Below are 21,550 nucleotides of genomic sequence, written 5' to 3' on the forward strand. Positions count from 1 at the left end.
AGGAGGTAAGGACTCTCATTGTGTGGTTTGGTAAAGTGTGGCCTGCGTCTGAGCGGCAGAGGTTTGAGGTGGGTTCCGGCTGAGCCCCCTTAGGGCTGAAGGGGTGGATGAACTGCACCAGGGCCCCCGGGCCAGAGGCTAGTGATTCTGAGTTGTGCTACCCAGAACCCTGGGTTCTTCCTCCTCTCGGGCCCCCTTTCCCCCCTGCAAGTGGTTTGGTTTCGGTTGGGGCAGAGAGTGAGGAGAAAGCAACCCAGGGAGCAGCAGGTGGTTCTGACAGCAGTGGGTTCTTTCATGCACTCTTGGGTGGGCAGGGACTGTGCTCCAGCAGCAGCTCCCAGACCCTGAAGACTCTTTGGGGGACCTCCTGGTTTGGGCCCGGGAGGGGGTCAGCTCTGTGGCCTGGGAGGAGTGTGAAAAGGTGCGGGCGGGGGAGCATCGCACGGATGGTATGAGGAGAGAGTGGCTGGCCCCAGGCAAGCGGGGGACCAGCTTCCAAAGGCCTGGGTGGGTGGGAGGCCGGCTGTCCCCGCTTCCCATGGTTCACAGACACCCTGACCTAGGTCCCTCACGACCCCCGGCACCCTGGGCATCTGGGGGCTGGCTGAGCCTGCGGACCCCGTAGCAGGCGCACGTCCTGGCCTGGGGCAGGTGGAGCAGGGCCCTTCCCGTTGGCGCACTGCCTTGGGGAGCTCTGGCAAGCGACCCCTAGAATGAGCTTGTGGGGGGTCCCTCGAGGCACCGCAGCGCCGTGCTGGCGATGTTGCGGCTGCCTGGGAGTGACTTCACCCCCTCCTCTCTGCCTCAGGGGTCAGGCGGAACAGGGAGACCAGGGAGGGCCGGTGGCAGAAGAGCAGGGTGCAGGACATGACTCTGACCTCATCTGTTTCAGAAAACACACACATCCGTCTACACGAGAAAAGCCAAATGACTACGCAACAAACTGGTTAAAGACCCCTGGGAGGGTGGCTGAGGAGGAGCGGTAGGGGGTGGGGGTCCTGAGGGGTGGGGAAGGGGGCTGGGGGCCCTCTGGAAGGAGCCCCCCCTCGTGGAGGAGAGAATGCTGTGAACGTAGACACAAGCGTGTGGGAACAGGGGATGTGAGCTGGGGGCCTGGAATGATGGAGTCAGCTAGGCGAGGTGGGGGCCAGGTCAGAGCAGTAGGCTGAGGCCAGACTCGGAGAGCCAGCAGTGTAGGACCAGACCAGAGTTCAGATCTTACAGTGTGTGAAAATCACTGGCATCATCGGGTTTTTAAAAATAACAGCTTTATCGAGATATGATTCATATACCATACAATTCGCCCATTTAAACTGTGCGATTCGATGGTTTGTAGTGCGTTCACGGAGCTGTGCAGCCATCACCACAATCTCAGAACATTTCCATCAGGCATCGTAGGTTTGATTGAGGAAGCCGTGTGTGGAAAACCTTTGCCAAGAGGCTGGGGTGGGAGAGAGGGACACAGAGGCGGTGAGACGCGTTACAGGGTAACTGCCGAGGTCTAGACCTGTGGTCCCGAGGGCCTGGAGGGCAGGGGTGGAGAATAGGGGCCCGAGGATCAGGTGCCTGGTGCAACGTGGGGACTGAGGGGGCAGGTGGGACCTGAGTTCTCTGCGGGGTTTTGGGCTTTGGCAGCTGAGGGGAAGGGGCTGCCACCTCCACGTAGAGAGAGGAGCCACAGGAAACATGAAGCATCTGGTTCTAGAAGAGCAGGGTTTTAGGTAACCGCAAGGCATCCAGGTGGGGATGTCCAGAGAATAAAGTTGGAGGCCTTGCAGTAGGAAGTCTGCACTCATTTAAGCCCACGCATCTCAGCAGAGGAGAATCTAGGGTACAGCTGGATCACAGCGGGACCCGAGAGGGGTGCCCACTGGGCAGCAGTGAGAGCAAGACCCCAGCCAGCCAGGAGAAAGAGCAGAGGGGCCCGAGGGCCAGGAGCTTGGAGCCAAGGGGGCAGAGGGAGCCAGAGAATCCCCTTGTTTGTGAACTTGCAGGGGTCTCCTGTCCACCCCAGTGCCCAGCTTGGCAATGACACTCAATGAGGGATCGCTGGGTGAGTGCTTGAAGCAGGGAATGATTAGCTGGCAAGGAGGCTGAACTGAGCTCAAGGACGCCAAGGATGGAAAAGGCCCTTTGAAGCCGTGGGTGACTGTATCTGTCAGGGCCGACTCGGGAGACAGGAACCACATAGCGATTTGAACAGGCAAAGTTTAATATAAAGACTTATTAATGATAACAGGAGATTGGAATATTGAGAGATTGGCTAAGAAGTAAAAAGATCTGCAAAGAACACAGAAATAGCATATATGAGAACAGCAGCTACACCCAGGGCTGCCATGGAGCGCCCAAGGAAGAGGCCCCCAGGGCTGAGAACCTGGCCTTGATGCCCCTGGCTCCCTGGGTGACGGGGAAGTCACTGTGGTGCCACGTTGGCAGGACTTGCTGGAAACCTGCCCCCGGGACTCACTGGAAGTCCATCCTTCTGGGTCCCAAGGAAAGTTGTTCATGAGGAAGTATCTTGCTGGAGGTACAATGCTTCTAAACCACCCAAAAGGAATATTGGGTGAAGCTGCTGGCTGCTCGCGACTGTCGAACACTGCTGGAGCCAGGTGCTGGGGAAGCACCCTTGCTGCAGGCCAGGCACTGGAGAAGCTGTGACTCGACAGGCCTGGCCACTAGGGGAGCCCCAGGGGCAGCAGGATCTGACTGCTGGAGAAGTTGTATACGATGCAGAAATCCTTCAAGAGCACACTGGTTCTAGGAAAGAAAACTCCTCCTCCTTCAATGTCTCTCCAGTGCCCTCTGCTGAGGGAGTTTGATGTCATGCCAGCTGGCAAAGGGGACATATTTAAGGGGCCTAGCTTCATTTTCACAGAGCAGGCAATGAAGGGTGAATAAACTAACTGGCACAGTCTGCTGCTTGGGCTGCACAGCTTGCATCTGCCCCCTTTTACACACATGTGGGCTCCCCTACCACAACCAAATAGTTGTATTTCTACCTACCAAGACACAGCTATCCTGCTTCCCGTTCTTACCCTGTCTCCCAAATGAGGCGTCCCAGCACTCATTGTATCAATCACTGTCTACATGAGCAACGCCTCACATTCAGTCACAGTCTCACTGAATATTCTGTTACCTAAAGACTAAATTGTAACGTTAACTTCTAACAACTTGTATATGAAATATAAATAATGGGAAGATGAAGGAAAAAGAAGAAAAGTGTTACCATGTACAAATAAACACGCATCTATATCAAGTAAATAGAAAACATGCAAAACTACTATAGTTCTCATTTCTATATTTGTTCACAAGACCACGTTTGCCCTCCGGCTTCCTTCTCCCATTTCCCATCCTGCATCTCCTCTGCACTCAGCTGGCACCTCAGCAGGGCAGGATTCTTTTACCTGGTGGAGTGACCCAAACCCTGATTCCTGAAGGATCTGAATCCTCGGTTGTCCTGCCTTTTCTTTTCTCGGTTCCTGTAGTTTTTCATTAACCCTTACTTTGGGGCATGGAAGTTCTAAGAGGTACCTGAGAGAATCCTCTGATTCCAGAAATTATCTTCCTGGCCCAATTTCTCCTTGGTAACTAGGATCAATCACTCCAGCTTGTGGAGTAACTCCTTCCTGTCTGTTGGTTCAGCGGCATTAAGGGGGTCCCCAAAAGCCAGGTCAATGACTCGTCTTCCAGGGGAACCATTGGGGTGTCCTCTTGGCAGACAGCATTCAGAGCCCCTAAACCTTGTCAGAGATGCGGGAGTGGAGTGGGGACCAGATGCAGGGGTCAAGGGGAGAGTAAGTGAAGAGGCTCTGGAGCTGGCACGTGCGGACCGTTGTTTAGAGGAGGCTGGAAGGGCCAAGCATCACACAGGTGTGGACCGTGGGCCACCTCGGCTTGGGGGGAGGGGAGCACAGAATCAGACCCAGGCTCATGGCCGTCCAGACAGCAGGCCCCGCCAGGGTCCACATGGCTGATTCTCGTGTGGACTGTCAGCCTGGACCCTGTGCCCTGCCTCCGGGGGCGTGGGGAGCCCATCGACTGCCCCCGCACACACGACCCCGACCCCCGGCAGGGCTCCTCCTGACACCACGTTCGGAAATGCGTGCTCCTGTACGGAACTCTGTATTGGCTCATTTTGGCTCCCAAGAACAACTTCAGCTCCTTACCAGTGTCTATTTTGGGTACAAACCTTTTTTTTTCCCTCTCCTCCCTGCTTTTGGGGCTGTGTCATGGTAACCATAAGTGTGAGCAGAGGAGTCTGATTCAGCTCGGCTCTGCCAGTGTGGCCACCATAATGGCAGCATTTGGTGTGATTAAAAACGCTCACGCTGGTGGTGCTCTGGCCTCGAGGGTGGTGTGAGAGCCACAAGTCATCTTGTTGTGACTTCAAAGCCAGACAGATGGGCTTTGAAGTGGGAACAGGATGGCAGGATTGCTGGCCTGTCGCCAGTGGCTTTTGGTATTCTACGGGCAGCTGGTGATTTGGGTGGGAAGGACGTTTCTGGAAGTCAGAGTCACGGTATGATGACACGCATCTCCCTCGTGTTGAGAGAGAATGAGCAATCAGAAAGTGGCACTGGGACCTCCCCCTCCCCCTCATCCAGCCCCGGTCTTGTGACCAAGGGTGGGGGAAGATGTGGCAGATAAACATCTCTGTCTGGGAGGCTGTGATGTCTCCTCTCGGCTTTCTGCTGCCCCCAGCTTACCAAGCTTATCACCACCCTGGCAGATGCTTGGGTGGTGTGGGGCACAAGATACTCTCACGTCTTCTGTCGCCCACAGGACTCATTGGCACCTCCTCCTAAGGTCAAATAGGAAATTCAGCCGTGAGGCTGTTATCTACAGGCTGGTGTCACATCAGGGGCACGGAGAGCTGATCTGGGGTCTGTGTTACTCGTGCTCATCTGTGACCGGGTGTCGCCATGTTTGTAAGGGCTCTTAAGTTAGATGGACCTGGACTCAGAATCCTGCCCTGGGACTTTCGACCTGCACTACTCTGGAGAGGTAATTAACCTCTCCAAGCCTCAGCTTATCCTTCTATAAAATGGGAATAATAGTAGAACCAACTTCATAGACTTCATAGGTTGGTTATGAGGATGAGACGGGACAATGCATGTCCCTTAGCACAGTGCTGGACACACGGTAGGCGCTCAGTAAATAGTAGGATGAATAAATGAATGAATGACTGCCTCATCGGCAGGGCACTGAACACGATGATTAGAAGCTTGGACTGCCTGTTACCACCCTTCCCCCTGCCCTCACAGCCGACAGGCCTCACCAGGAAAGGGAGACTAACTGGAAACTTTGTTTTCTGATCAATTCCTTGGGAAAGTTAACATGTTTACAATGGTCACGTGCTAATTGTAAGAGATCATGATGAAGTGGAAAACTGTGGGCTTCAGCGGGGGAAAGACCTGGGTTTGTATCTGGTTCCTCCACCCATGAACTGTGGGACCTTAGGCAGCTTTGCTAACCTCTCCATACCTCATTCTTCTCATCTAGAAAATGGGGATAAAAATAGTCTCCACTTCAGAGGGTTGGAGTGAGGTGTGAGGATGTACAAGATGTTGAAATTGTAAAGCTCTTTTCACAGGGCCTGGCGGGTTGTAAGAATCGTAATCAGTACAAGCTCCATTGGAGTGAAGTACACTCACGGGCACTCCAGGGATGTCAACAAAGGAGAGAAAACTGTGGGCTGGGTTAGTCAGGGACTAATAACTGTTAAAATTTATTGAGTATATTCTTTGTGTCAGGCACTCTTGTTGGCATGTTTCTTAAAGCAAATAATTTTAATGTTATTTCATCCATTCTATTTTTATTTTTTTTTTTGGCGCCGCCGTGCGGCTTGCAGGATCTCAGTTCCCTGACCAGTGAGGGAATCGAACCTGGGCCCCCTGCAGTGGAAGTGTGGAGTCCTAACCCCTGGACCACCAGGGAATTCCCTGTTAGCATTTTTAATACATCTCACTTTAATTCTCACAACAGGCCTGTGAAGTGGCAAGTGTTATTTTCCCCATTTTACAGCTGAGAAAACTGATGCACAGTTATGCCTCAGGTCACACAACTGACGCTAATACAGACAGAATTTGAACCCACGCAGTCGGGCCTCCCAGGGAAGACTTCAGGAGGTTGAGATTAGTATATGAGTCAGGACCGTCAGCCGCAAGGCACAGACTCACTCACACCAAAGTAGGGAAAGTCTCACATTACCGGGAGGTTCAGAGATGCCCTGCCTCCAGGTACAGCTGGGTCCGGGGGCCCAGACAATGGCCTCAGTGTTCCAGCGTCTATCTCCATCCCTCAGGCAAGCTTTCCCCAATGCAGCCAGCAGCTCCTGACCCACGTCCCATCACGTTAGCATCTTTCCTTTGCACCAAAACTCTCCTGGGGGGCCTCTGATTGGCCCCGCCTGGTCACACGCTCACTCTGTGACTAGGGTGAGGGGTGGGGTCGGCACAAACACCACAAAACCCCACTGGGAAGGAGGGGAAGGTAACTAGATCGAAACCAGCAAAGTCCACTGCAAAAAGGGCAGACTTCAGCTAGAGGGGTGAAGAAGGACCTGGTGCAGAGACGGTCAGATATTTTTCAGCAATTCAAAGAGAGGACTTGAGATGGAGCCGGAGGGGCTCTTATGGTGGTCACATTAGGGTTGTTTTTGATGGAGGAAGGATCTGGGTTTGTGGGCAATTATGGTTTTGTTTCTGGAAGGGGATGATTCCTCGCCGGCCCTTGTTGAGGTGAGACTGGGGTGACGATCTAGTCGGTGCTGGTTGGAGCAGGCTTGGAGGTGAGGCTTTGGGGTGATTGATTGGCTCAGGGGGTGCTGATGGGGTTGGGATCGGTGAGGAGGGTGGGAATGGTGCTGGGGACGGTGTGGTGGCAGAGGTGGGAGGTGATGCAGCAGGACGGTCTGGAGGCTTCGGGAGATGGTTGAATTGTGGGTCTTGGGTCTGAGATGGACTGATGAGCGAGCTGGGCTGTGGTTAGGGATGTGGGCAGCAATGGCATGTCGACATGCAGTTAGGGGGGAACATAAGGGAGGTGCACCATGCTGCACATGGGCTGGACTTGGTGGAAATGATGTGTTGCGAGAATTAAACATTTCGTGAGGGATGTGATGGTGGGGCGGGGAGGGAGGTACCACTTTTAGAGCGGATGATGGAACTCTGTGTGGGGGTGAGGAGCTGATGATGGGTGTTCTGTGGGACGTGACGGTTTCGTAGCGTAACAGAGGTGGAAGGACTTAGCTGCACTCTTATGGAGGAGGACGGAGGCCAAACCCATCCAATGGTTGCAGCTGGATGTAAGCCCTCATTCCCAGACCCATTCTCTCTTTTTAAAAATTACTTTTTATCTCTTCACAGTATTACATGCATATAATTTAAGAAGTAAACAGGACTAACATCTCTTCACCAAATGCAGTTGTTCCTTGTCTCCTTCCACCTTCTTCTTCTCAGAGGCACCCACTTTTAGCTGTTTCTTCTAGCGATTTTGCATCTCATGGGTCTGAGTAATGTTCGTATTTTTGACTCTTCCATTGTAGACATTTTCCATTGATTTCCTATTTGGTAAATAAGAATTTAGCTCTCTTATATGGCCAACCATGGCATTCTACCCAGCCAACCCCCTCAATATTTCTCGTGGTAGACATACTATCAATAATACCTTACCAGGGGTCTTCCCTGGTGGCACAGTGGTTAAGAATCCACCTGCCAGTGCAGGGGACACGGGTTCGAGCCCTGCTCCGGGAAGATCCCACATGCTGCAGAGCAACTAAGCCCGTGTGCCACAACTACTAAGCCTGCGCTCTAGAGCTCGTGCGCCACAACTACTGAGCCCTTGTGCCACAACTACTGAAGCCCACGTGCCTAGAGCCTGTGCTCCGCAACAAGGGAGGCCACTGCAATGAGAAGCCCCCGCACCGCAACGAAGAGTAGCCCCCGCTCGCCGCAACCAGAGAAAAGCCCGCGCACAGCAACGAAGACCCAACGCAGCCAAAAATAAAATAAATAAATAAATAAATAAATAGTACCTTACCAGTGTTCTTTCAAAAATGTCTTATGCCTATAATAATATACATATATGTATGCGTGTAGCAGGCAGGATAATGGCCCTGCAAAGACAGCCACATCCTAATCCCCTGAACCCGTGAATGTGTCACCTTATGTGGCAAAAGAGACTTCACAGATGTGGTTAAGTTAAGGATCTTGAGATGGGGAGATTTATCCTGGATCATCTGGGTGGGCCCAGTGTCATCATCAGGATCCTTGAAAGTGAAAGGCAGAGGCAGGAGGGTCAGAGTAATGTGATGGGAGAAAGACTGGCCATTGCTGGCTTTGAGGATGGAAGGGAGCCAGGAGCCAAGGAATGCGCGCAGCCTCTCGAAGCTGAAAAAGTTAAGAAAATGGAACCTCCCCAGGGCCTGCAGAAAAGCATGCAGCCCGCCAACACCTCGATTTCAGCCCAGTGACGAGAACCATTTTGGACTTCTGACTTCCAGAGCTGCAAGAAACAAATTTGTGCTGTTTTAAGCCATTAACTTTGTGGTAATTTGTAACAGAAGCAATAGGAAATTAATACACCAGGCAATATGTCTACATCCACATACATACATACAAACATGCATACTTATGTATGTCATGTACACATACTTGTTAAATCAACTCATGCAACTGTTCACAGCTGAGCTTTATACTGTACTACAATAGTTTCCTTTTTTCCCCCTGAAATGAATAATTACCTTGTTTCTTTTTCTTAATTGACTTTTGTCGTTTTAAAAACTTATTTATTTATTTACTTAATTTGGCTGCACTGGGTCTTGGCTGTGGCGCGCAGGAGCTTCACTGCTGCGTGTGGGATCCAGTTCCCTGACCAGGGATCGAACCTGGGCCCCCTGCATTGGAAGCGCAGAGTCTTAACCACTGGACCACCAGGGGAGCCCCTACCTTGTTTCTTTATCTGCCTTATTTTCTTTATACCTTTTGCCCATTTCTGCTACACCTCCTAATAGCTGTCTGTATGGCTTCCATGAGGGCGGTCACATCAAGTGTTATGTTTCAGTTCCATTTTTTGAGTTATCCGCTCTATTGCTCTCGGGGCGTGTGGCATAGTTAGCTGCCGTCCGGTGACTTCTTTTTGTTGTCCTCCTTGGCATTCCCTTTGCCTTCCTTCTGGTTGGAATTCCTGTTTTCTGGAGCCCATGTCTTCTTGCTTGTTTTACTCCCCCGTTTGGAGCCCATTGCCCAGGACAGGTCTTCATCTTTATCCAAATCCATTCAGTTCCTGAGTTCAGACCACAGAGTAAAAACAGCAAATGACACCTGTAGTTTTGTCAGATTAAAAAGACAGTTCAGGCTTCCCCGGTGGCGCAGTGGTTGAGAGTCTGCCTGCCGATGCAGGGGACGTGGGTTCGTGCCCCGGTCCGGGAAGATCCCACATGCCACGGAGTGGCTGGGCCCGTGAGCCATGGCCGCTGAGCCTGCGCGTCCGGAGCCTGTGCTCCACAACGGGAGAGGCCACAACGGTGAGAGACCCACGTACCGCAAAAAAAAAAAAACAGTTCAGCGGAAGCAGCTTAAGTGTCCATCGACAGATGAATGGATAAAGAAGATGCAGCACATATATACAATGGAATATTACTCAGCCATAAAAAGGAACGAAATTGAGTTATTTGTAGTGAGGTGGATGGACCTAGAGCCGGTCATACAGAGTGAAGTAAGTCAGAAAGAGAAAAACAGATACCAGATGCTAGCGCACATATATGGAATCTAAAAAAAAAAAAAGGTTCTGAAGAACCTAGGGGTAGGACAGGAATAAAGATGCAGACGTAGAGAATGGACTTGAGGACACGGGGAGGGGGAAGGGTAAGCTGGGATGAAGTGAGAGAGTGGCATGGACTTATATATACTACCAAATGTAAAATAGCTAGTGGGAAGCAGCTGCATAGCAAAGGGAGATCAGCTTGGTGCTTTGTGACCACCTAGAGGGGTGGGATAGGGAGGGTGGGAGGGAGACGCAAGAGGGAGGAGATATGGGGATATATATTTATGTATAGCTGATTCACTTTGTTATACAGCAGAAACTAATACACCATTGTAAAGCAATTATACTCCAATAAAGATGTTAAACAAAAAAACAAAGAAAACCCCCAAAAGATACATGTACCCCTATGTTGATAGCAGCACTGTTCACAATAGCCAAAACATGGAAACAACCTAAATGTCCATCGACAGATGAATGGATAAAGATGTGGTACATATAGACAACGGAATACTACTCAGTCATAAAAAAGAACAAAAAAGGCCATTTGCAGCAACATGGATGCAACATGAGATTGTCATACTAAGTGACAGTATTATCATGCTATCCACTAAGATTATCATACTTTCTCAGAAAGAGAAAGACAACTATCATATGATATCACTTATATGTGGAACCTAAAATAAGGCACAAATGCACCTATCTACAAAACAGAAACAGACTCATAGACACAGAGAACAGATTTGTGGTTGGCAAGAGGGAGGGGGGAGGGAGAGGGATGGACTGGGAGTTTGGGGTTGGTAGATGCAAACTATTACATTTAGAATGGATAAACAATAAGGTCCTAATGGATAGCACAGGGAACTATATTCAATAACCTGGGATAAACCATAATGGAAAAGAGTATAAAAAAGAATGCGTATAAAAAAGAATGTATAACTGAGCCACTGTGCTGTGCAGTAGAGATTGCCACAACGTTGTAAATCAACTCCAATCAAAAAAAAAAAAAAAGTTCAGTGGTAGAGGGCATGGTGGTGCCCTTCCATGGTGGAAGCACTGCAAGTTGGAGTCTTCCCTCGGATGTCTAGTGGTCCTTGGTTGTCCTTTCAGGGTTAAGAACAGGGGACTAAAAAGCTGATTGGAAGCTGGCTGACTTGCAGATCCACATTAGCTGACCTAAACAAGCCATTTGGAAACCATTTGGGTTCTGGTGTCAATATCTGTATCCTTAGGCCTTTCTTCTTGCACTGGTAAGATTCCCCAGAGAAGAAGGTAAGGTCTGGCTGCCACTATTCTAGGAGCCCAGTGGGGGACTAGCCTGGGGGACTCAACCTCAGCGTTGAAAATAACCTTCATCTCCTTGGTTTTTGTTTATTACTCTTGCTGTCAAGGGTGCTTGTCGACTCTCTGCGCAAAGACCCTCTGTTTTGTGCTCTCTGGAGAGTAAATCTCAGACTTCTGGGGGAGGTGGATTTAGGGATCTTACTTCTTTCATTCGATCCTTTTTATTTTCACACATGCAACCTCTTCACCCCTGGTCCCGGAGATACATGGTGCTATCATGCCACGTGTCTTTAAAGGACTCTGTTATGAATCACTTGTCATGTGCTGTCTGAAATTTGCCTGCCACAAATCTGCTTTCCAGACCCCCACATCTTGTTGGTGGTGTCTCCTCTCTGTTCAACCCAATCTTGTGACTTTATGTCTTCTTTATTTTATTTTTTTTTGGCTGCACCATGTGGCATGCGGGATCTTAGTTCCCCAACCAGGGTTCGAACCCGTGCGCCCTGCAGTGGGAGCATGGAGTCTTAACCACTGGACCACCAAGGAAGTCCCTTTATGTCTTCTTTAAAAAAATCTTTCTACTACATTGGATTTAGAAGGTAGCGCCCTTGGGTGTGTAGAATCAAAATCCCATTCCTTTTCCACAGCAGTTTTGTAAGTGGAGCGGTGAGGATGGTGACCATGTCAGTCGCGATACCAAGACATTTTCATGATAGGATTCCTCAAAACAACTTTTTTTAAGTTGTTCTAAAATTATTCATGGCCACTGTGGATGTTAGCAGTATGAAGGAGAAACTAAAAGCTGCCTGTTGTGGGGGTAGGGCTCTTGGCAAGGGTTTTTATTTGGTGGTGGTTTTGTGGTGCAGCCCTTGGCATGCGTGAGGAGGACGCTTTGGTGCCAGGAGCAGCAGGGCCGTCATGTCACGGTAGACACACGCTGCTGTGTTGGGACCGTGGGCCCAAGAGAGGGTCTCTTCCCTCGGCAGGACTGCTTGGGAGAAGAAGGAAGCTTCTAAGGACGGGCGGGAAGTGCTGTGTTCAGGCCTAGAACTTGGCCACCACGGTGGGCTCTGGAGCTGTGCAGTGCATGGCCTGCCCAGCCATGTGCTGGATGGTCTTAGACGATGCTGGGTGGCTTTGAGGGACACTTACTGACAAGGCTGTTCCATTGAGTTACACAAAGGAACCAAAAGACTGACCCAGGTCAGCTGTGTTTGCTGTGAGACAGCGTGCAGCTCGTGTCGGAGGGGTGAGCAGAGGAAGGGGCGGAGGAAAGAGCCTTTCCTTTCCTTTCCGGGGTGTTTGCCGTCGGGGTCAACACCCTGCGATGTTCTGCGTTTCCCTCCTGCTTCCTTCCTCTTGTCACTAGCCGCCAGAGGTTCTCTGAAAGCTTTTTCTTACAGAAGCCCCTGGATGTTTCTAGGACTCAGGGCAGCATTGAGACACATACCCGGGAGAGGGCTGTCTGCCCCTGACGTACTCTGTGCCTGGCTCGGACTCCATTCTAGGGCTCTCGGGGCTCCTGGAGATGGCCCAGCCTCGTAGGATCCTGCCCTTTGCCTTTGGGGCCTCAACAGCCTGGCAGGGCAGGGCTAGGAGACGTTCTCGAAGATCATCTAGTCGACCTCTTCCATTTTATGGATGAGGAAGCTAAGGGCCAGAGAAGTTCTTCCCGGGTTCAGTGTTCTTCCCAGCCTACCCTGCCTCTCTCAGCTTGCCCATCCTTTGGAAGATTTTGATGTGGTGGGTGATCGGGGATCTGTGCTAACAGACAAGGGGTGGGTTTGAGGGGGACTCGCGGGCTGGCTGATGACGGTCAGAAGCCTTGTGGAGTTCTGGGTTGGCCCGGTTGTCTGATGGGCTCTCGGGGTTGTTTCTGTGGGGTGGTGTAAGCTGGGGGACGGAGCTTCATAGAGGCGCCCTCAGAGCCCTAGAGTCAGAGATCTGGATTCAAGCCTCTGCCCTGATACTGAAACACGGGTAAGCCTTAGCCTTTTGCAGCCTTAGATTCAATAGTAGATGGTACTAATACTTGTAGCTGCCCAAAGAGGAAGACCCGTCCCGGGCTTTGCACCGCATGGGACACACGGATTTGCTCTCCCTCCTGAACCCACATAGCAGACGTTCCTCGGCCCAGCACTGCGCCCAGCCTGGACCAGCGCTACACCTGCGGCTTCCTTAGGGCTCACCTGGTGGGGGGGTGGGGGGTGGGAGCACCTTCAGCCTGTCCAGGCTCTAACTTATGGGGCCCCTCGTGTCCGGGCCCTAAGGAGGCTCCTCCCAGCGCCAGCTTCCCCCTCCACACCCCCCCACCTCCCAGCCCAGCGCCCATCCCTGGGGAGGGGCTGCACCCGTGGGAGACCCAAGCCTGCACCTTCTCCGGTTCCTGGTTTTCCAGGGAGCTCTGGCTGGAGGGGGATGGGAGAAGCAGCCCTGGAGTTGGGGGGGTGGGGAGCGGGGGAAGCAGAACCGGGAACTGGAAGTGGAAGGGTGTGGGTGGGCCCGGATCCAGCCTGCCTCCCACTTTCCTCCTCCTGCCAGGCCCCTCCCCGTGCTGGCTGGCCCTCGGAGGCAGGGGCTGGGCCCAGGCTCCTCCTGGGGGGCGAAGAGCCGGAGATCTCTCTGCGGCTCCTCCGAACCAAGGGGGTGAAGCCGCGACCCCCCCCCCCCCGCCCCCGCCCCAGCTGAGGCCTGTGGCCCAGCCTTTGTTAGTTCACTGGCGAGAGGCCCGCACCTGAAGCAGGGAGGCCGAAAAGCCCCTAAAATTCAGCCATGTGCGTTCGCAGGGCCCCCTGGAGCCCACAGTTCCCCAAGGCAGGTGGGGCTGGTTCGCGGGGTGCCGGGGGAGCGGCCTGGCATCCTCCCTCGCTCGGTGCGGCTGCCGCCTCGCCCCCCGCCCCACCCCGGGGCGTCCCCTGGACAGCCCTGCAAACGCAGGCCTTCAGCCTGGCCGCAGTCCGGGTTCACCCTCAGCCTTCTCCGGGCCCAGGCGCCGGCCCTAAAGTGAGGTGACATTCATCTCACTACATCCTGTGACTGCGGCTCACTTCCTCCACGTGGTGGGGGCGGGGTGGGGGTAGGGGCGCGGGGAGGACAGATCAGAAGGAAAATGTAGCCGGCTGGGGACCTCTGGGATTTCCCGGGGGGGCGGGGGGGGGGAGGCTGCGGGAAGCTTTCAAAGGAAAGAACAGCCGTGAATGAAGAGACGGGAGGGGGCGGGAGGCGGCTGGAAGTCCCGCAAGTGGCGCCCACTGTGCCTCGGCAACTGTCGCGCGTTGGAGGCGGGTGCGGCCCTCCTGCCGATTCGGCCTCGGTGCCCGCATCGCTGGGTGCCCGCATGGCTGGGTGCCCGCATGGCTGGGTGCCGGGTCGGCCTGCGCCTGGGAAAAGGACTCAGGCCAGCGGGGCCCCGGGGCCGAGGGTCTGGCCCTGGGAGCCGGTGGCTGTCAGCTGGGGCCTGGGGTGGAGGTGGCTTGCCCTGCTGACCCCTCTTCTCTTCCCCCCACAGGTGGAGCCACGGGAAGCCCAGCCCCACAGACAGCCTGAGGCCGCGTTTCACCCTCGGCGCCGGGATCTATGTTTAAGTTTTAACTCTTGCTTACCAAGACCACGATAATTCCTTCCCCAGAGGCCAGCAGCCCCCCAGCCCCGCGCAGCCCCAGCCTGCCTCCCACCGCCCAGCTGCCCGCGATGCCCGCCAGCGGCCCCGGGGACGCCAGCGGCCCCGCTCCGGAGCGGGGGGAGGAGGAGCGCAAGGTGAGCAGCCGGCTCTGCTGGGGGTGCTGGGCGCTGGACCGCGCCGCTCCGTCCTCACACGGGCCTGTAGGGAAGATCTATCTCCCTGTTTTGGTGATGAGCAAACTGAGGCTTGGAGAGGTTAAATCCTGGTGGTCAGGCTCCGGGACCCAGTCTTCAACCCCCGTGGTGTGTGAGCAGAGCTTCAGACCCCAGGCGTGTGCGATTGTTAGGGCTGGCCTTGCAGGGTCCTCACATCTGGCTTCCTTTCTGGATCGGCCTCTTACTAGCTGTGTGTCCTCAGGTGAGTCACTTTACCTGGGTTAGCTGCCTCTGTTTCCCCAGGGGGGTTAGTAGCTTTGGGGAGGCCAAAGACAAGTTCAGGGGGCTCTGTAGATGGCAGGCCTCGTGAGGGCTCCCCCGGCGGCACAGACAGCGAGGCTCACCGCGGTGCATGGCGCGCTGTGTGCTGTATGCTGTGTGCTCAGGGTGGCACCAGTCACAGTGGAGATGGTGATTTCCCTCCCCTGCCCCATCCCTGGCGCTGAGCAAGTGTCACTTCTGGCCATGGAGCTAGTGACCTCCTTGTTTTTGGAGCCCCATGAGGGGTGACCTCTTCACCCTTCTGCTCAAGTCCAGAATGGGCCTAAATCAGTTAGAGGAGATGCCAGCAGACTGGTAGGTGTCCCTGCCGGCTTTCGACAGGCAACCTCGGGACCTCACCAAGCCGTGTCCACCTGTAGGCAAAGCCATTCGAATCCCCAGCACGTGGACTCTTTTTCCCTTCTGTGGAACGGTAGACCCTGCCGCCACCCTTCCAGGGAAGCTGCACCAGCCAACGGCCTTCCCGGGGCGTCCCGTCTGCCATGCCCTGGTCCCCGCAGTTCCCTCTGCCTGTTCTCCTCTCCCTGAGCGGCAGTGAGGGGTGGTGATACTTGGTGGTATCTGAGAGCTTCTGGGGCACAGTTTGTCCTCCTGGAACCAGGGTGGACACCTGACACCAGGTGTGGGACCACTGAGCGCTCTGAGGGGGTCAGCTCGGGTGATCCGCCATCAGCGGCAGTTCTGAGACCTGCTCCCTGCCCACCCTCCCGCCGCGTGTGCTCAGCTCCTTCTGGGCTTGCTCATTCTTAGAGCCAGTTTCTGCCTTCTGGGTGGTTTCCATCCATTTGGTCCTTGAGGACAGCCCTTGAAACAAGTGGGGCAAGGACAGATGGCCCTGGTTTGGAGATGAGGAAGCTGAGCCCAGCTTATCAGTGGGGGGTCCAGATGAGAGCCTGCTCTCCTGTATCGGAGTCTTTTTCACTGCCCCACCTGCATGGTTACGGACACACACACACACACGCACGCACGCACGTGCGCGGATGCGTGCACGAAGCCCAGACGCCTGTCTTTCCAGCCCAGGATCCTGCAGGGTGCCACGGGACTGGGGACCGTGTATACCCCCAAGCTGGGAGGAAAGTGCGTGCTGCAGCCCACTGGGTGGGGCTCCTAGGGCTTACAGGTCAGTCCCTTTCTTTCCGATCCCGCGGACGCAGGCGGCAGCAGACCCAGACTCTGCCGCCATAGAGTCAGGGCCACCCGCACCCACCTGTGCTCTTGAGTGGCAGCTGTGGCCATGGATAATTCCCTTCCCTCCTTGGGCCTGGCTTTGCTCCTCCGTTAGATTAGGTGACCCTGACCCCTCCCCCGGTCCGATGTCCCGACTGGTGCTGACACAGCTCTGTGTCCATGCACTTGCAGTTGGTGGTCAGCTGCCCCCCGCCCCCCAGTTGGAGGAGGAGGGGCAGCCGAGCCACATTTCTCCTGTTACTGGACAGGGCTTCCCTGGGCCGCAGAGCCCCCGGCCCCTCCCATGGAGAGCCGCAGACAGGCTCTCCATCATGACAGTTCAGGACAGGGAAAAAGCACTGGACAGAGAGTCCCGAGTCCCGGGCCCCAGGCCTGAAGATGTCACTTATTGGAGATGTGGCTTCAGGCCCTCTGGGCTTGCGTTTGCTCAGCTGTAAAATGGGGATAGTAACTCTAGCTGTGCCTGTTTTATGGGGTGGTTGTGGAAGTCAGATGAGGTCACGGGCATGGAGCGAGTGCCCTGCAAACAGCAAAGTCTGGTCCAATTATGAGGGATTACGATGGCTATTATTATCCACCCATAGTAACTGTTCTGGCTCAAGAGGCAACAAACACACACCCAGGCCCAGAGCTGGTGCTGATAGAGGGAGCTGACAGATGGGGGCTGGGGTGTGGGGGGCGCTCTCCCCGGTGTGCGTGCTGGCTCACCTGGTACACCTCCCTGGCACCGCTGGGCTGGTTCCCGTGCAGCCCCCAGGAGGGCAGGCAGAGACGCGGACAGCCGCCCACGGCAGCCCGTGAAAGCCAGGCCTGGGGCAGGGGTGCCGTGTGGCTGCAGAGTGGAAGATGGGTTTGGGCCACAGCCCAAGGAGTCTGGCAGGGTTTCCAGGGGCACCTGGCACAAAGGAACTGTTTGGTGAGCCAGAGGGCAGGGGTGTGGCTGCCCACTGGCCCCTTCACCACCTGGCCCCATGTGCCCTTCCCGCCTGCCCCTCCCCCCCCACCGGCCACGCCTCCCTGTACCTTTCACTCCAGTACTTCCTGGAGCTGCCAGGCCTTTGTTTATGCTGCTTCCTCTGACTGATGTGCCCTTTCCCTAATTATCTCTCCTCTCTGATCAAAGCCCTGGCTTCAGTCTGTCTTGAATTACAGAGAGAACCCTTGGTTCTCAAAATGGGATCCCTAAATCAGCGGTACCAGCAGCACCTGGAAGGCTTAGCCATGCAAAAGCTCGGGCCCCACCCTAGACCTGCTGAATCAGAAACTCTGGGGAGGGGACCTAGCAATCCTTGTTTTTACCAGCCCTCTAGGGGATTTGAGAAGTACTGGTGTGGATAATATCTAGCCCCGCAGCTGCCCCAGGAGGGCAGGACCCCAGCCACCGTCGTCTGGGTGGATCTTCAGGGCCCGACGCACACAGTAGGTGCTCAGGAAGTATCCTGTGGATAGGATGCAGGGGAAAATGAGAGTGGATAAGACCCCTTCACAGGAGAACCATCCCAGCGCCCTGATCAAACAGGCAGGGTGCGGAGTGTGCGTGGTAGGCGGAGGCGGCCGCGCCTGTGCTCGGCAGTGCAGAGGGCTGTGTATGTGGTGTCCTCGTGGCACCTGCCCAGCAGCCTCCCCAGCCCTACTGTCCATGTGTTGGGCAGGGACGGTGCAGCTTGGGGAGCCTGGGAGGAGGCAGGCTCGGTGGCGGGGGGGGGGGGGCGAGGAGGGATGCTGAGCCCTGGGACTCTGGCCACAGAAAAGGGAGGGGGAGCTGGCCTTATGAGAGATGGGAAGGGAGGTGAGCATCAGGAAGTCCAGGAGCCTTGGTTCTGGCTCAGAGGGGATCATGGAGATATGGTGCCAGGCCCTGTGTAGAAGGGAGAGAGGGGGGCAGAGGGAGCAGGACGGGGGACCAAGAACATTCCAAGCCCGGGGCTGGAAGGGCCTCCTCAGATCCCCAAATGTGAATCAGTGCCTGGCCAGGAGTCCAAGCCCCGGGCTGGGCCCCTGATCTTGCTGTTCCCCTCTTTCCTCGGGCCTTAGAAACATAACAGATGCATTGAGTGCTGACTGTCTGCCAGGTGCTCTTTTAAGCTCTGTACTTGCATTATCTTATTTCATTCTTACAACTGCTCCATAAGGTAGGCTCTGTTATTTTCATCACTCTATCTTATTAAAGACTAAACTGATGCTCAGAGAGGTTAGGTCACTTGTCTAAGGCCACACAGCTAGTAAGTAGTGGTGCTGGGATTCGAACCCAGGCTCCTGTGCCTTTCAGGCTGCCTCTTATGTGAAGGGGGATGGAATGGATGGTGCCTCCGAGCTGTGATGTTCCATAGTCCTATCCAAGTTTCTTCTGAAAGTCGGGATGGTCAGAGAATGCTTTTCTCTGCATAGCAGTGCTCTTGCCCTGGGGTCGCTGTTGGGAGCGCTTCATCTCCAGCAGGAGCTCACGTACACAGGCTAGTGTGTGTGACTGGCTGCACGTGCGCATGCACATACACACACATACCAGGTACACACTCTTACGTGTGGAAGACACCGCTGTGGACATGTTGCTTGTTTCCCTTCCTCCTTCCTCCCTCCCTCCTTTCGTCCTTTTCAGACTTAGGTAGCTTTCCAGGTACCTGGCACATAGTAGGGCTCCACGAGTTTGTTGGGTGAACTGAATATACTTTGCTGGAGGACCTAGTAAAGGGAAGGGGATAGGAAGATACAAGGATGGGTAAGCCATGCCTGCCCTCTGGAGGAAGGAGGCCGCTCCTGGACGGCTCGCCCTGAGCTCACCCTCTCCTGCTGGGTAGGAGAAGCGCCTGTTGGGGGGGTACGTATTTGTGCTGGGGGAGCACAGCAAGTGTGCCCGTGTGTGTGTGTGTGCGTGCCTGTGTGTATATGCATGCACGTATGGCCAGTGCTGTGGCCAGGGCTCCTTCCTTCTCACCTAGGTCCAACCCAGAGGCCTGGCGTACTGATTTCCCTCGGGCGCCGACCACTTCCTGCACTCCGGTTCTGAAGTTCAAGGGCATCCTTGGGTGGGGTTCCCCCGGCTCCACGCTCAGCTGTTCTTGCTGGCCCACAGATCCGGTGCCCGCCCCGGGCATGCCCTGCCTTTAGAGCACTCAGATGCCCACACACGGTCACTCGGCCTGCTCTTTGCTTTATAATCGTCACTATAGGGGTCATTGAGGGAGCATCCCTCTTACACATTTAAACAGTTCCGGTAAAGGCAGCTTTGCCCTCACCCCTTCGGGAACACGGCTAATCATCATAACGGCGCGTCCGTTTTTAGCTCAGTGGAGTCGGTTAGATGCCTGCGCATGGAGAGCAGGCAAGTGATGTAAACAGCGCCCACCCCAGAGCTGACTGGGACCTCCATTTTAGGGTTCGGGTTCTCTAAAATTCTCTAAGTTAACCGCTATTACATGTCAAGTTTAAGTCTGCAGTCAATACAGTCTTAAGTGGGGGTCAGTTGGACTCTGGAGATAGGCCTGTGTGTGAACGTGGACTCAGCTAGGTGACTGCTGAGCAGCGAAATGAGGGATTTCCGTGAGGTGGTGTGTGTGAGCGGTCAACACAGGGGCACGGATTTAGTCTCGTAATTTATTTTGGATAGTTAACCAGCTGTCTATTTACCTACCTACGTACCTTCCTCCCCATCTACCTATCTCTCTGTCTACCAACCTATCTGCACATGTGTGGTGACGATCCACTGCAGCCCCGAGGACTGAGCGGCATGGGAGAAGAGTGGGGACAATGCAGACGAGGGTGTGAATGGTGTGGGTTTAAAGTCCCCTGAGAGCCCACGGCCTATGGCCCCCTCTCCCTTTACCCACTGAACAGAAGCAAAACTGAGGCAAGTTGCAGGATGACCTAACTCCTTTTTTTTTTTTTTTTTTTTTGGCTGCGTTGGGTCTTCGTTGCTACGTGCGGGCTTTCTCTAGTTGCAGCGAGGGGGGGGCTACCCTTCATTGTGGTGCGCAGGCTTCTCATTGCGGTGGCTTCTCTTGTTGCAGAGCACGGGCTCTAGGCACCTGGGCTTCAGTAGTTGCAGCACGCGGGCTCATTAGTTGCGGCACGCAGACCCTAAAGCACGTGGGCTTCGGTAGTTGTAGCTCGCGGGCTCTAGAGCGCAGGCTCAGTAGTTGTGGCGCACGGGCTTTGTTGCCCCGCAGCATGTGGGATCTTCCTGGACCAGGGCTCGAACTCGTGTCCCCTGCATTGGCAGGTGGATTCTTAACTGCTGTGCCACCAGGGAAGTCCCAGGATGACCTAACTGCTGATGGCAGGGGCTGTGCTACCTTCAGAGGCTCGCATGCGGGGCCACGGCCGGGCCCAAGGTCCCTCAGGTCTGGGCTGGGGTTGGAGCCCATCCTGGCCAAGAAGCAGGCCCCACAGGGCCTGGGCGGGGAAGCTGAGCTCAGCTCTGCAAAGGGAAGAGGGCCGGCGGGGAGCTGAGCAAGAGTGGGTGTCCCAGGATGACTGAGAAATGGGAAGATATCCTTCCTTTCTGGCACCTGGACTGGGCACAGGGCCTGGTCATGTCCTGCAGCTGCCTCTGCGGAGAGCCACAGGGCTATTAGGGCTGTTACTTGCAATCACCCCACTTAGCATGTGCACGGTGTGGAAGGGCGTCCAAAGGAGTTTCCTTTGCCCGGCAATTAACTCACCCAATCCTCACAGTAGCTGGAGGATCCCCACTTTACAGATAGGGAGTTGAGGCTTAGAGAGGTTGAGAAACTTGGTAACAGTCACGTGGCTACGAAGTAGATTTTCTGGATTCTTTCCGTCCACCAAGGGAGGGTGGCCGGTGGGGTGGGAAGGAGATGGTGGGCTGTGCAGAGCCCAGGTGGGCTGCTGAAGGAGCGAGGGCAAGGGGGCTTGGGGTGGCTGCTAGCAGAGCGGCCGCGCTCCATCCCAGCCCTCAGCACAGCACAGGCACTTGTGTGTTTATGTGTTGTCTCTCCCTCTGAACTGAGTTCCCTGTTTGCTTATCTTTATATCTGGTACATAGCTGGTGCTCAGTAAATGTTTTTGAGCACATCCATGGGCCTGGCCTTATGGTGGCCCTAGGACCACAGGGGTGGGCACGGCTGGGCTGCAGTGGGCTGGGTATGTGCTGGGGGGAGTCTCCGTTCCGGAAGGCGGTGAGGCCCCAGCATGGTGCACGGGGTGCGGAGGGCCTGGGGAAAGCCCACAGTGCGCAGGT

General features: G+C 54.7%; 1 protein-coding gene and 1 non-coding gene across 2 annotated transcripts in view; one reads left to right on the top strand and one right to left on the bottom strand.

Moving 5' to 3' along the window:
- DNMT3A (DNA methyltransferase 3 alpha) overlaps nt 1-21,550 on the top strand; it is a 98,147-nt gene that overhangs the window by 12,543 nt on the left and 64,054 nt on the right. The window contains exon 2 of the mRNA XM_060026990.1: nt 14,555-14,802. Coding sequence (XP_059882973.1) covers nt 14,737-14,802 — 66 coding nt within the window. The 5' untranslated portion in view covers nt 14,555-14,736. The remainder of the gene's footprint in view (nt 1-14,554; nt 14,803-21,550) is intronic.
- TRNAG-UCC (transfer RNA glycine (anticodon UCC)) lies at nt 8,867-8,940 on the bottom strand. The gene has a single exon. It is a non-coding gene; the product is annotated as a tRNA-Gly (tRNA).

The sequence above is a fragment of the Delphinus delphis genome, chromosome 12 (assembly GCF_949987515.2).
Source record: "Delphinus delphis chromosome 12, mDelDel1.2, whole genome shotgun sequence".
Taxonomy (NCBI): Eukaryota; Metazoa; Chordata; class Mammalia; order Artiodactyla; family Delphinidae; genus Delphinus; species Delphinus delphis.